This window comes from Carassius auratus, chromosome 40, assembly GCF_003368295.1.
Source record: "Carassius auratus strain Wakin chromosome 40, ASM336829v1, whole genome shotgun sequence".
NCBI classification, from domain to species: domain Eukaryota; kingdom Metazoa; phylum Chordata; class Actinopteri; order Cypriniformes; family Cyprinidae; genus Carassius; species Carassius auratus.
In genome coordinates this window covers 442,361-457,140 of record NC_039282.1, presented here as the reverse complement: position 1 = coordinate 457,140, position 14,780 = coordinate 442,361, and the positions used below count along the sequence as shown (strand labels likewise).

General features: G+C 36.6%; 1 protein-coding gene across 1 annotated transcript; it reads right to left on the bottom strand.

The window, feature by feature from the left end:
- Window positions 1-398: 398 nt before the first annotated feature.
- Window positions 399-14,067, bottom strand: LOC113058184 (transforming growth factor beta-1-like). The gene is made up of 7 exons (XM_026225856.1): window positions 12,149-14,067; window positions 5,769-6,032; window positions 3,718-3,804; window positions 3,454-3,601; window positions 2,519-2,669; window positions 772-882; window positions 399-630 (listed from the first exon to the last, which is right to left on the bottom strand). The coding sequence occupies exons 1-7, from the start codon at window positions 12,468-12,470 to the stop codon at window positions 583-585; spliced, it is 1,131 nt and encodes a 376-aa protein (XP_026081641.1). The 5' UTR covers window positions 12,471-14,067; the 3' UTR covers window positions 399-582.
- Between the last annotated feature and the right edge of the window lie 713 nt (window positions 14,068-14,780).

Sequence of the window (14,780 nt, the reverse complement as noted above, 5' to 3'; positions counted from 1 at the left end):
TTGTTAACATCAGGTGTCTTCAATAATGCTCAATCATTAATTAATTAATTTCCTAATTATCTCATTAACTTCAACTCTGCTTCAGTGTTTATATGAGTCCACACTCAGAGTGTTAAATTAACACTGGGGATTTTGCTGTGCAGTTCAGCACCATTAGAAATCTTCAATGTACATTTGGCATGCAATGCTATGCACCTGCCTTCATGATACAATCAAATAATGAACTTAGCAAGCACAATAAATTATTAGGAAGTAATATGAAAATAATCGTTAAAAAAAGATAACAAAGCATATACTTGGTTTAATATGGAGCTTGTTTTACAAATGTCTTTGTGTGCCATTGTAGAGGGGCATCGCTGAGAAAGTCTGATTGTTTTAGGATAGTTTATTTTCTCCTCTTTCCATTTGCCTCCACTTTTGCCCGAATGTCTTTTCTCTGTCAGTTGCCTCAGCTCCTGATTTTCTTTCCCACTGAGATTTTATGATCATCTCTCCATGCATTTGCTAACTCATCGTCCAGAGAGAGATAAAGCCATGGAGCACATTCTGAAGATAACATAATGCTGTGCAGTCAGATGAACTCTAACTGCACTTGCAGCTCCTCACCACCATGTTGGACAACTGCTCCACCTAGAAACAGAGCCGAGACAAAGTAAATCATTCGCATTAATAGATTCAGGCAGAGATTCAGATTCAGTGCCTTCTCTGCTGGGATATCTATCCAATGCATGAAGTTGAGAAGTCATTAAAATGATAAAGATAACCATTTACCTTGTTTTGTCTGCCCACATAGAACATAATGGGCAGAGGGTCGAGGACTGCAGGCACGCAGCATGGCTGAGCAGATGCACCAGGGTTGTGGTGTTTGTATAAGGCTAATATCTATGTGAAAAAAAAAAAAAAAATACAAATACCAATTGATTCTGCAGTGAGACTGAGAAGCAGTGCATGTCTTATTATATTTTTTAGACATGTTTTATATATGTTCGCTCATTCACCTGATCTCATTAGTAGTCTATTAATTGGAAAAGTTTGCATTACATAATGGCTTATTTTAATTTGTGGAATATTAAAAAAGCACAGTGAAACACAGCTACAACAGGTGTAACACCAATTAGAAAAGATGGCCATAATTACAATTTTGTACATGAATTTATTTTGTTAATCACATTCACTTAAATATAAAAACATCCATTACAAAAATTATAAAATTTCCTAGGAACATCTGCTAATATTTAATTTTAACCATTTCCTACATTGTGACCAAATAACATTCACAATGACAAAACTTGATCTTCTTCAAATTAGCAGGCCATAGATATAGTCCAGCTCTGTGCACTCTCTCAGACATCTTCATGGGGTGCATCTTTATTGATTTTAAGCAGTAGCAAAGCATTTGTCAAATACGTATGCTGCTTTTTCCTTCACTATCTAGTCCAACTTACCCAACTCTTAAAAATCATTAATACTTTTGTTAGTAAATTCAGTAACACCTTAGATTAGAGAACACATATTACTTATTAGTGAATAGTGTTCTCTAATCTAAAGTGTTACTGGAAATTCACACAGCAGACACACAATTTATATTTGTTTACAAAACTCTTTGCAGACGTTTAAGCATGAGTCTTCATATCACATGGGTTTTGTTGTGTTGTTACACTGATCCTGATTTCTCCTCTTCCAAGTACCTCACATGTCCATCTGGATACTATCTGCATTGCAAATGAACTAATGTACTGCACACTGGAGAAAGTTTACCCAAAAAGTAAAAAGCTATCATATACTTTCCCTCATGCAATTCCAAACCTGTATGAGTTTTTTTCTTCAACTGAGCACAAAGAAAGCTATTTTGTGAAATATCTCAATGTTTTTCTCCACTCAATGTAAAAAAAAAAAAAAAAACTTCTTCAAACCTTGGTGAAATTTGAAGCACACATAGGTAGAACTCAAAAAGCTAAAAAAGAAAAGCATCACTGTTATAACTTAATATGTAATGACATAAAATGTATGGCTTTTTAGCCCTTGGGGTGACTAGTCATTCAAAACTTGTTTTTGCTAACTTTTGCACTTCTTCCCCTCTATTACCCCTCTGGACAGTGCTGTACCTGTGCATTGAAATTGAATGTACAGCCCATAACAACAGGTGCAACACTGCATGTAATTGGAATCAATATTATGTAGATGCCCTATTTTACTTTGTTGATTGTATCCATTTTTTTTTTTCTAATGTGGGGGCAAGGGGGAAGGAAGTGGGTTATGGGATGTGTGGTATTGCTTTAGCATGCAGACTAAAAAACAACCCGGCAACAGTGTAAACGTAGCCCAATTTAACTGTGCAGAAAAAAAAAATTGCGCAGAAAACCTCATAAAGTCAAATCCCACTTTGGCCTGGTTATGTTCTGACATACTGCAGCTTTTGCTACACATACTGTAGACTGGTGAAGTACACAATTTTAAAGATGTGTGACAGCTTCATTGGTCTAATCTCTAATGGGACAGAGGTGAAGCAACACCCTACCTGAGAGTATTTGTTCTCAGCATTCCTGATGTAGGTACAGGAGCCCATGCAGTAGTTGGCAAAGTATCCACTGGGCTTGTGAATCCACTTCCAACCCAGATCTTTCCGAAAGTCAATGTAAAGCTTCCGCATACAGCAGGTCTCGGTTTTTCTGTTAGGAAAGAGCGAGTCTAATTATATTTTTGTGTGTTCAGTGGTGCCTTAACTTACATTTTTACGTCTCGTTATTAGATATAAATAATTGATAGTGGGATATTGGACATTCACATAATAATCAACATTTTATTCAGTTGCATGAACAGCAGTTTGATTGTCTTTTTTTTCTGGTTGTTTGTAGGACTGTGTGGCAGTCCTATTGAAAAATATGTCAAAATGTCCATCTTGGTGAGTTTTTACTTAAATGCACTCAGTTATGGCTGAATATTAACAGTTGGGAAAGTAATCGAATGCTTGTCAGTATATTGGGTTTATGCATTGTCTTAATAAACCTGCTACTGTCTTTGTCATTTAAATGTTCTTCACTGAATAATTTTGATAACTTGAAAAACAATCACTCTATATTAAAAGATGTTAAATTACTATTATTTTTAGTAGCCTAAATGTATTATTTAATTTGTATCTTTTCTGTTTCTATTTAATTTGTCATATTGTTTTGAATTTTCTCCTTTTTTTGTCCGTGGACAGTGAAACTGCTCTAAAAGAACAAAAGGGGTCAGGGGTCATTTTGGAGTTTTTATAAATGCTTTGACAAGAGGCCCCCTGAAAAAATAATGTGCTTAGGGGACCCAGAAATCTAGAACCAGCACTGCCAATCAGAATCAAGGATTTAACAATGTCACAAAATATAAAAAACATTCAAATTTGGTCCGCATGAGAAGATGACAAGTATTTGTTATCTGCAAAACAAAAAAGTGAAAGAGAGCAAATAGACTTACTCATCACAAGTTTCATCAGCACCAACAGCTCGTTTCTTGCGAGCGGATGCAGGGGAGATGCCATTAGTAGGCAAAGATAAAGCCAGAATATAAGGCTTTGCCATCATCCCCGAGAGATTACCAGTGTCACCTCTCTGCTTATCTAGTCCTGAAAATACACACACGTACAGTACACAGAGATAAAGATTACATCAAAGATTATATCAGTTTGGATTCTTCAGGCATACATTTCCAGCACTAGGTTTCAGATTATGATGATCGTACCTGATATAGTGAAGAGGAATTTATCAGTACTCTGCTGGTCTGTCTTACAGCCACAGTATAACCTCAGCTCTAAACGTTCTTCCTCTTCTGTTAAACACACACAAACACACACAAGTTTATTTGGGTTTTGCAGGACTCTTCTGTAAAAGCCATTTAAGACATGCACTAACATCAAAGAAGGAAATAAATTGGTCACATATTTAATAATGAGTTGTGTAGTTGTTTCAGCCAGTTTTTCTTAAGATACCATCGTTTATTTAACCTTTCAAATTAAGGAAAGGAAGCTTAGGTTTCCAGATGTTTACTACACTTCTTTGAATAGTGGCCATGGTATTTCTAATAAGACTGAAACACATAAATTCATAACTCTGGATTATAATGCTTAAATTAAAATAACCATGACTTCTGTTAAACTGTTTTTTTTTTTTTTTCTGTTTTTGATCTTTGTCACCAGCCAAGACAGGAAATGATTAGTCTCAGCCTCAGACAACAGAGAGCCCACACTCTGTGAGCTAACCGTCTGGTGCATACGGCACACTAAACTGGAGATGCTTTCTCTCAGTCTAAATCTTATTGGCTGACTTTTACAGGATTTCATTGAGACAGTCTGCCGAGAAACTAAACTGTGATTCAGAACAGTCTGCCAAAAGACAAGCAAATGCTTCAAAGGAGCAACTAAAAAAATAAATAAGATAAAAATGATGTCTTACAGCATACTTAAACTTTTAATCCTTTTTAAACATAGACGTGAAAATGCCTCTGAACTGAAGTGGTTGGTTAACTCATGAACGCTTTGGAATACAGACCTAAGGTCTCTTTAGTTTACAGTAAAGAAAATATACTGTCCATTTTTAATTGATCTAAAATAAATATTACGTAAAGTATTTTGGAATCTAAAAAGCCATAAGTCTTACTAATTTTTGTTCCAAATTTGAAGTTGATATCACAAAAATATAAAAAATAAGATTTTGTTTAGGTGCTATACCAGAAATAGACCTCACTGAAGTTTTTATGCATTTTTCTTGTCACAAATGTATACATTTCTGTCACAATATTAATAAAATCAAACAAAATAAAATAAAACAATAAAATAAAATATACCAACCAACAAACAAAGTGCAAAATATGGAACCCTTATATTCAAACTGTTCTAATTATATGTTTTGATAATGTTAGATAAAGTTTTGATTATAAAAAATTGTAGCAAATTTTGTAATACGACACTTACTGAGAGACAAACAGTTAAAAGGCACTTATGTGAAAATGTCAGCCCACAAGATTATGGCAAACTACAATATCTGTTATGAAAAATAATACTCTGAATAAACATACTGAAATTTCCATAGTTACTGGTAGAGTTTTTAATTTTACGAATATAAGTGGTGCTTGTCTGAGCATAAATTGTTTGTCATAATTATAGTGTTCTGAAAAAGCCCACGCTTAAAAATTTTCATTTCATGAAATCACTTTTATGCGTAAGTAACAGTACACCTCTCTGTACTGTATCACAGATTATTCATGTCTGTTGCACAAAGAATGCAAAATAATTTATATGCCAAATTTTCATACTTAGTGTTACAGATTAATTCAAATCCCTAATCATAAGTATGAGGAATAATAATAATAATGCTTTAGCAAACACCACTAATAAAACAGATTTGCTCACTTCCATAACATATATTTTAGTACAGGTAACATTTCATCCAAATGATGGTGCTTACTGTAGTTATGACTATATTCGTAATATAGCAAAGCCTCTTGTTTCTTGTTTATTAAGTATAACGTGCCATCATGATTATCATGTTTCTATCTGTACTGTAGTCTGAAAGTTCTTATTTGTTCTCATTTCGGCGCCAATAGCAGAATTCTGCATTGATGTCTCACTGAGGTCATGTGAGGTTATCAAAAAGTAGACTGTTTTAACCGATTATGTGGAACATAATTTAGGAATACATTCTTATGAGCACAAGAGGAAGGTCAATTCAAAATCAGTCATCAATGGCAATTGGGAATCTACAACTGATGTTAGCTGAATGCTGCCATGATGTTACCTGAACCCTGCAGCCATTCTATCATGGTCTGTTTCACGTCAAACGAGATCCAGCGATCGGACAAGTCCTTGGAGATAAAGCGGGTGCCCAGATATCGAGCCCGATCGCCCATTCCACGATACAGCTCCAGCCTCTGCTCCTGGTCCATTGTAGGGCTCTTAATCCGAAGCCGTAACTCGGCTTGGGACAGCAGCTGGTGATTTGGAATACTCTTTTTCATCTCTGACACGTTAAAAATCAGCTGATGCTTTGTGTCATTCTGAGCTAGAGAGAAAGTGAGAGACAGACAAGTTCATAAATTCATGAATCCATACATTTGGACAACAGACCACTCTTTTGTCAGATGAACCATTAAAGCAAGGTAGTCATGGATTTACCAAGGTTTACCAAATATTAACCAAGTCTTGGAAATATATTTAGAGTTTTGTTTGTTTTGACTTGTTTTTGAATTGATCAGTATTTATTGCATTGCTAGAAATTGTGAAATTATTATGAAAGGTACCTAGTTTTTCAGATAAACCCGTCCCTAAATGATGCAAAAATTTAACAGTGATTTGTTGCTTTCATGTCAGTCAGATGGTGGTTCTTGGCCTTTACAATAAAGTCAAGGCAGCATATAGCTAAATGAGATGTATGCTGCCCTTGTCTGTATTTTGGCAGTAGCTGTGTAATTTAAAGAGAAAGCTACCATTAACCTGTATTTAGGGTTGCTATAACTGGTTTTACTGATGTTTAACATGGGGTCGAGGCCTATGGTGTGGGATGAGTTCCCTCAGTCTCGTTATGTTTATGGCCACTGATAAGCCAGCCATCTACTACTGGCTAAACTTCAGCTTTACATCAACCATTTTCAACCTGCGTTATAGACCACAACTCCTCTACCACCTACTGTCAGTGTAACGTGTCCCAACCTTTAAGCAAAACGAGCTGAGGCCAGTTGCATAAACATGGCCACTACATTAGGACCGTGTCTTATGAATTAGTGTGACCAACTAGCATTTAGCCATGTCCAAGCCGAACATGCAGAAAACGGGTTAATTCCGGTCCCTGGATGGTCGATCGGTGCATCTACTTATTGTAACTGACATTACGATGTTACACAAACTGCTAAGACTAGTCAGCTTTCTAAAAAGGAAATTTGAACCTGAAAACTAAGACTGATTACCTTTTGGTTAGTCAAGCTAGTTATTTAGACACAGTCTTAATATAGTGGCTATGAGCAACTAACCCCAGTATTGATAGAAAGAAAATGATGATTAATTTTTTAAGACTAATCTAAGCAGTTATGCAACCGACTACTGTTGGATGAAAATTGTTCAATAATATCAATCCACATTTTGCAATCACACCATGCTTGTTCATTCAGCCAGAGAAGACTGAGCCTGGTTTAATCCCACTGATGCCATGGCCTTGTCTAGTTGGGGTTTAAAATACACTTAATATTCACTTATGACATTTGAACTAATTTGAGGTAGATGATGACACTATTGTCTTCTATAGAGCTCCTTACTGAATCATTTTCATAATTGATTAACTTTACAAAGTTAATGAACTTGAACTGAACTGAATAATGGCACATGAATTTCATATTTGATGGAGTTTGTATCACTGATTCTGTTATTTACCTGTTTGTGAAGCTGCTTTGACAATCTGCATTGTATAAAGCACTACAGAAATACAGGTGACTTGACTAGACTTGAGAGTATTTATTAATTAGGGTTTCATTTAAATATAATTTGAAATAAAGCCTAATCCTCATATGATTTTGCAAACACTACCAATTACACACACATCAGACAAAAACTTAGTCCACGTTGCAGAAACATTCATCACTAATCCATGATTAGTAGAATATATAAAAGCAATGTTATAACTGAATTTAACGTGCTTAAATAGAACTTAAGCAGAAGGAATAACTAGATGACTTACAGTATTTAAAGAGCTCGTAGGGATAGATTTTAAGTAGCTAGCACTGACTGTGCTGTATGTAGATGCTACCGGGATCAGTTTAACTAGTTCAGTCTGGAAACATGAGATCAATACAATGTTTGTCACACCATCCAGTGTTACATCCAGAGAACCAGGGCACCATCTAATTAACTTCTTAATGTCCATTGTCCCAGACAACTGATTTCCAACATTCTGTGCCAGTGTCTCTCATATAAATCCAGTCGGATAATAATCTTCAAATCTGTATTTCATATTTATTTTTAGTAATTTAGCATGTATCACATGTTCTGCAGGAAACCAACTACACCAACTCTACACATGACAGCAAAACAAGACTTTATTTTTGACATTTAAAGCTTGACATTTAAGTGCAATGTTTGTCAGAAAGGGGACTTCCTGTGCTGGAGCTCAGATCAGATGATGACTGAAATCCATCAGAGGTTGCTGGAGGATGTAGGAGGATGGGTGGAACATTCTCTGTGGTTAATTCCACTAACTATCCATCTGCACGCAGCAACTGTCTTCAGTAACAGTTCAGATTAAGGTGCACATATTCAACTAAGAAGCAAACTTTTTTCTTTTTTTTCTCAGCAAACTTTTATTTTTGTTGCTTATTGAGAAAAAAAAAGTAGTTGTTAAGTTTAGGAATGGTGTGGGATTAAGGGATGTAGGATATAGTTGTATAGTCTTATTAAATAAACACATGGTAAAATATACAGACACATTGCAGTAATGTAAGATTACTATATATATATATATATATATATATATATATATATATATATATATATATATATAGATAGCTTTTCTTTTTTTTCTGATTAGCTTGGTGTTACACATTGGACATGTTCTATTCACTGTTGAGGGATATATTGTGCTGATTTGGAAACTATTTTATTATGGGTCCTGTGTTTCATCACCTGTGGTCATATGAAAGGTGTCAAGGACTGAAGGCACTGCTCTTTGTCGATGGTGCTTGGTGGATCAGATGAGGGTGGAGAGGGATTTCTGTGTGTGTGTGTGTTTACGCAGACTGGCGCTCAGGTAAACCCAGGACAGCTGTCCTAACAGGCATTGAGACAGGCCTATCATTAGTTATGGGTGCAACCAGATTCCAGCAGGCTTAAAAATCTGCTTCTCCAACAAACGCTTTACCCTTCTTCTCCTCTTACTATCACCATCCATAGAATCATACCTCTCTCTTTCCACGTCTATCCATCCTACTCCAATCACATTAAGACATGTCATGTTTTCCCTGCAGATGAACTGTGCAGTCAGCACAATCTTTGACATGTGATAACATGAAATGAAACACAGCACACATGCAGCAGAACAGACATGTTAGTCTGAGGAGGACATGGAAACTTGGGCATGGCTGCAGGACATGGCTGTAAATTGAGTGCTCTTGATTTGACAGGATAATTTATGATTACACAACCGCACGGTCACTATTCCCTAGAAGACAATATCTCTTTCTACATCGCTTTCATCTACCTTTAAATAACAGATACTGTCAAGTCTAGAAAGCCAAAAGGAAGAATAAATCTTCCAAATAAAATACAATGTGGCAAACCTGCATTATAGCAAGTTACACATCTACATTATGCTACCGCAAAAAAAAAAAAATATATATATATATATATATATTAGATAATGAAAGTACAAAAACAAATGTGTAATCCTGAAAAATATTGCAAAACACACTCATTGCGAAAAGTAGTGGTTTTATCTATTTCAAAATGGATGGTGGAAATTGGTGTTCAACAAGTCAAGAGGATTGTTCTGCTTTTTTGAATGCATTTAAAAGTATTGCAACAATAAAAATCCACAATATAAAACATAAATGATTATAGGGGTTTCCGAAGACAAGCATAGCTATTTCTACTATAAGAACAAACCTTGATCTAACCTTAATTAATGCATTGTGTCTCATAAAGGCTGGAATACATTACACCACTTTTCCCCTGATTTCCAGTCTGGACAAGTTGATGCTATAATTGCCAAAAGTCAGAATCAGTGTGCAGATTTGAGCTGACAGATTTCATAGAATGTTTTTTTTTTTCTTTAGCTTCTGACTATGATTCCGTCCAGTAGGAGGATATCAAAAATGTTGTGTAAAGTTACTTTAAAAGTAATGGATTAAAATCTTGATCTACTTTTAGATTTTAAAAGTCGTATAGTGTACTTCAGCCTTAACTCACCCAACAATGTTTATGCTACAGAAATGAATTATTCCTCAAATCATAAACTTTTGCTCATAACCACCTAGCAGCATTGCAGAACACTTTAGCAACCACATATAAATGTTCTAAAAACACTCTGAAAATCTTGGCAACTCAATGAAACACCCAGGAAACCACAAACTACACCCTAGCACTGGGGCCGTGACATCTGCTTGGTTTAAGCATGGGCTTAACCATAACGGCTAACGTTAGTTGACATACAGTACTTGCACAGCTACTTTTAATCAACAGAATTTCTAATGTGGACAATCAAAATGAAGATTAGCCAAGCACAGCTTTATTCAGCAAATGTAAAAATCGAATTATTCATTTACAATTGTGGCTCCAACTTCACATATACTGTGCGTCAGTTAATTCTTGTGTAATGTAGTCTTGCAGACGTAAGCAATTATTACAGTATCAGACTGTGAATACTGAGCGTGGGAGGCCTTGCACTTGCATCAGGACTTATTTATTAAAATGTCTTCCACCTTAAACAAATGTAAGAAGCCTAACACAAACACAAGAACATAAAGAGGTCTGCTGTCCCAAGAGGGGGAATTCAACTTTGCTATTTGGGACTATTTCCTGTAAACCTTAGTCACACCTCAGAAACAAGCAACCCTCTTTGCTGTCAAATGGCCTGTCAAAAATAGAACAAAATCACAGAATAGACAGCTCAGTTACAGGAAAGCCCCTAAATCCAGAGGAATACACAAAAATAAAACACAATTAGTGAGAAGGACTGCATGTGAATCTGACTCGTCTACCCTTATCAACAGTTTCTCTATGTCCTTGGTTTTCATCCTTCGAGCAATCCCCATCTCCACAGAGGTCTTTATTCACTGCACATATCAGATCGCAGGCCTGATCTTTATGTCTGAAGCGTTTGAAGTGTTAAAAAGAGGGAAAGAGCAACAGAGGGTGAGGGATGAAAGCAAATGGGTGGTAAGCATCAAATGTAAAGTTATTTCCCCATCAGAAAACAGATGTAGCATTAATAACAGATCTAACAGGTACAAGACAAACATTTTGAAAAAAAAAGTCCCCAGCTTACTCTAGCAAGAACTTGTTATTAAATCTTTGAGTTTTACAATCTAACATGAAGCCAACAGCAAAAACAACTAGGCTATTAAAATACCACAGATATTCTGAGGGCAACGCACAGAATCGGAGCAGATGGAGGATGCAATGCTGCCTAGCTCCTCTAGGGTCTGCATGAGGGGATTCAGGGGAACACATGTGACACAGAGCTACTAGAGCATGATTCATCACATTCAGTGTTTACAGAGAACCTAACATTAATTATCTGAACTGGGCATGTTGGTCTGCTTTTCAAAGAGGACTTTTAATACTTGAGTGTCACTGCTGTTTCTTTACCGAAAATACACAAAGGATAATACAAGATTTAAGGGTTAATCGCTATGAAGTATGAATATGAAGAGGGTTATTTTTTGTAATGCCTGAATGACTGTATAATGTTCCAAATTTTCCAAATACCAGTTTGCACATGTAATATTTACAGTATGTACATTTCTGTTTATGAAATAAACTGTCACATGAAGTTAAAACGTATTAAACCTATATGTTTGTGTAATAAATATTTGGACATATATATCATGCAGATGTTCATATATATATATATATATATATATATATATATATAGATATAGATATAGATATGTAAATATGTACACACACACACACACACACACATATATATATATATATGATTATAAACATATTATATTATATATTATATTATGTATCTATGTAAAACATTATAAGATGTTGCTGACATATGAACATATACATTTTACTATTTGAATTGTATATATGTTATAAGCTTAATAAATGTATGAATGGGAAAATTATATAATCTTACAGTTTACATATACAGCAGATTTTCTCTTGATATTGGGCAATATTTATCATATATTACATTAATAAATAAATGACATGTAATTTTGGTTTGAGTTCACCTTATTTTAGTATGTAAATAAACGGAGTGAAATGAGAGACATGACCCTAGCACAGATTTGTAGGAAACTGTTTGCTGGGAAACAGATCAATTATACAGCAGCCAATTGGAATTATAAATATAAAGGGATTATTATTATTATTATACAAAAATATTTCACCACAGAATGCTGACGTGAATGAACAGGACATTATGTTAGATTAAAGAAGTCCAAAAAGAACTCTTACATTGCTGGATGGTGAACTTGTGCACCTCCTTTCCAAAGTAGTCTTCATCTTCAGTCTGCACAGATACGGGCTTCATCTTCATTTCTTCGCTCAGTTCAACAGTGCTGTTGTACAAAGAAAGCAAGTCATCTGGGATCTTCTGTCCCTCATCAATCTCAGATTTGGGCTCTTTGGCCATGCGCAGTTTGCTGAGGATCTGACCGCGGATGGCCTCTATCCGTTTCTTCTTCACTTCCTCCAGGTCTACAGTTTTGCAAGTGGACATACCTCCTGTTCTTGCCACCATGCACAGGGCCGTCAGTACCAAGCAAAGCAACCTCATGCTGCCAAATCTGAGAGTAAACTGTCTTTAGGGTCTGTGAGTGATGCAGAGCGTTTGGATCAAACAGACACAGCAGTCTTGTTATTATGGAGGTGATGCTACCTGATGATGATTCTGGAAAGCACTTTGAATAATGAAGCCAAGAGAACAGCTGATGCCTGTCTAATAAGGTAAATTTCGGATACCTCACCTGTTTCAGAGGTCTGTCCAAACACAGTTTGGCCAAACAGGGCAAGCACTCCCCCACCTAAACAAGCTTTGAGGCACACAAAGACCATGCGTTCACTAGGCTACACCTGAACGCCTCCACATGCACTTTTACAAATGTATCTTAGCATACATTTCAGTAAGAAACTCCCACCTGCACACACAAACACAAGCTTTTTTTCTCTCCGGCACAGCTTTATCGTCGGCTCACTGCTGGCAGAAACAAGTCAATGTGTCTCTGGACTGTCTATTTTTCTCTCCTCTAGTAATGGATAATTCCTGCTGTGAAAACACGCGGAGGTCAGTGACACGTCTGTAAGCGTGTCTGCTCACTAACTTTCCTTTCTGTTCGCTGCTTCTCTAGTCTTGATGCTCCAGCAGATGGTTTGTCATCTCGCACAAGAACCTTTAAGAAGTCCTGTTAACTATTTGACTAAACCAGACCCCATCCAGCTGCATCCTGGCATTCGTAATGAGACAAAAGGAACGTGTCCAGCTCAGATTTCCTCAAAAGTTTGCTTTTGCCACATTAGGTTTCCCCTGTTGGTCAGACAGATTTCCCGGAAGCATTCAGAGCAATCAGATAACACTAACGGTGACTTGCAGAGTTTGGAAGTTCTTCATTTCAAATGCAAACCTTGTGTTAGTGAAACGAGTTGTTTCCAAAGCTCCGTAAACCACCCAAAACTGGTTAACTCTACAGCAGAGCAACGTCTTCACAGGACATCAGTAAAAATAAGTAACAGTGTTTTGTAGATGGATTTTTAAGGGCTAAAACCTCATTTTCTCTTCAAGCAAGCTTTTCCCACTATAACGACAAGCGGCTAACCAAACACGCTCCTTCCCTCCCAACCATGACACACACACACACTCACACACATTTCAGAGGAGAGGAATTGAAAGGAAAACAGATCCTCTCAGAAAAAACCCTGACGTTTTGGCCCCGATGATGTAATGTGTCAGGAAAATCTAACTAACCACATCCAACCCACGAGTCTCGAGTGACAGAAGGAGTAAACAAAAAGAGCGAAACAAATGAACCGTCCAAGAGTAGCCAGGCAGTAAACGTGTGAAGCACAGAAGTGACAGCAAAAGTCCTTTTTTTCCTTCCCCGCTTGACTTTGTTCTCTTCAGTTTGTCCACTTTTATGCCTTTTGGCCTCAGTCTGGAGTAAAAAAAGTCCTTCAGACCCTCCTCCTCTCTCGTGCAGCACTCTTTTTATTAGCTCCCTCTTGTAACACACTCCCTCTCATCGCTTGTCAGAGCTTGCTGGTGACAAAATGGTTTTACGTTCTAATAACTTCTCTCTCCCACTCAAGCTCACTCACTCGCTCTTCTTTCAAGTTGCCGTTGCTTCACTAGAGCCGAAAGCTCTCCGCCCAGGAAATGAGGCTAACAGACTCTCTGAAATCTGTTCTCACACAGTACTTCTCTTATACTGGCCAGGAAGCCCTTAGCAGCTTCTGGAAGAATCACACACACACAGAGAGAGAGTGAAAGGACAGGCAGGTAAATAACATGGGCATAACACTAATGTCTGGCCAAAACAACCACACACCTTTTTAAATGACTGCCAATGTAAGATGATGGCAGACACACTGGAACACTCTCTCAAACCGAACCTGACGAGCTGCACAACAAACAGCTCACTGTTATCAAGACCACATTTATGTCATGCGGTGAGCTGACGTCCACTTGGCTTTTTATTTTCTGGCATCTGTATTGAATGTTTTGATTTTTGAAGCAACCAAGTAGATGCGAGGCAGAAATGTTCCAAATACACATTTGGCTGGATTGAACAAGAAAACTAGTTTTATATATTTTTTTAATAACAATGACTTTACTGTGCCGAGATACCTAAACAGAATTATGTTTAATAAATCAAGCTGCACAACACACCTTAGCAATATTATAGCTACTAGTTATTTGCATGTTCTCATATAAATACGTTGAGTCAAAGGAAATCTACAGTAGGCTATAGTATAATGTGCTGGAAAATAATTCCATCACGCATCATGATCCACAAAGCAGTAAACGTTCTATAAAAGCACTGTTTATACGGTGAACTTCACTTATCAGCATGTTTTTCGTTTGATTTGGCTT

What these genes read in the sequence shown, in the direction of transcription:
- LOC113058184 (XM_026225856.1), bottom strand. Translation starts at nt 12,470, where the DNA reads ATGAGGTTGCTTTGCTTGGTACTGACGGCCCTGTGCATGGTGGCAAGA. An exon ending in GCTGATGAAACTTGTGATGA is followed by an intron (nt 2,670 to 3,453) that starts GTAAGTCTATTT and finishes CTTTCCTAACAG; the next exon opens with AAAAACCGAGACCTGCTGTA. An exon ending in CTGAGAACAAATACTCTCAG is followed by an intron (nt 883 to 2,518) that starts GTAGGGTGTTGC and finishes TTTTTCACATAG; the next exon opens with ATATTAGCCTTATACAAACA.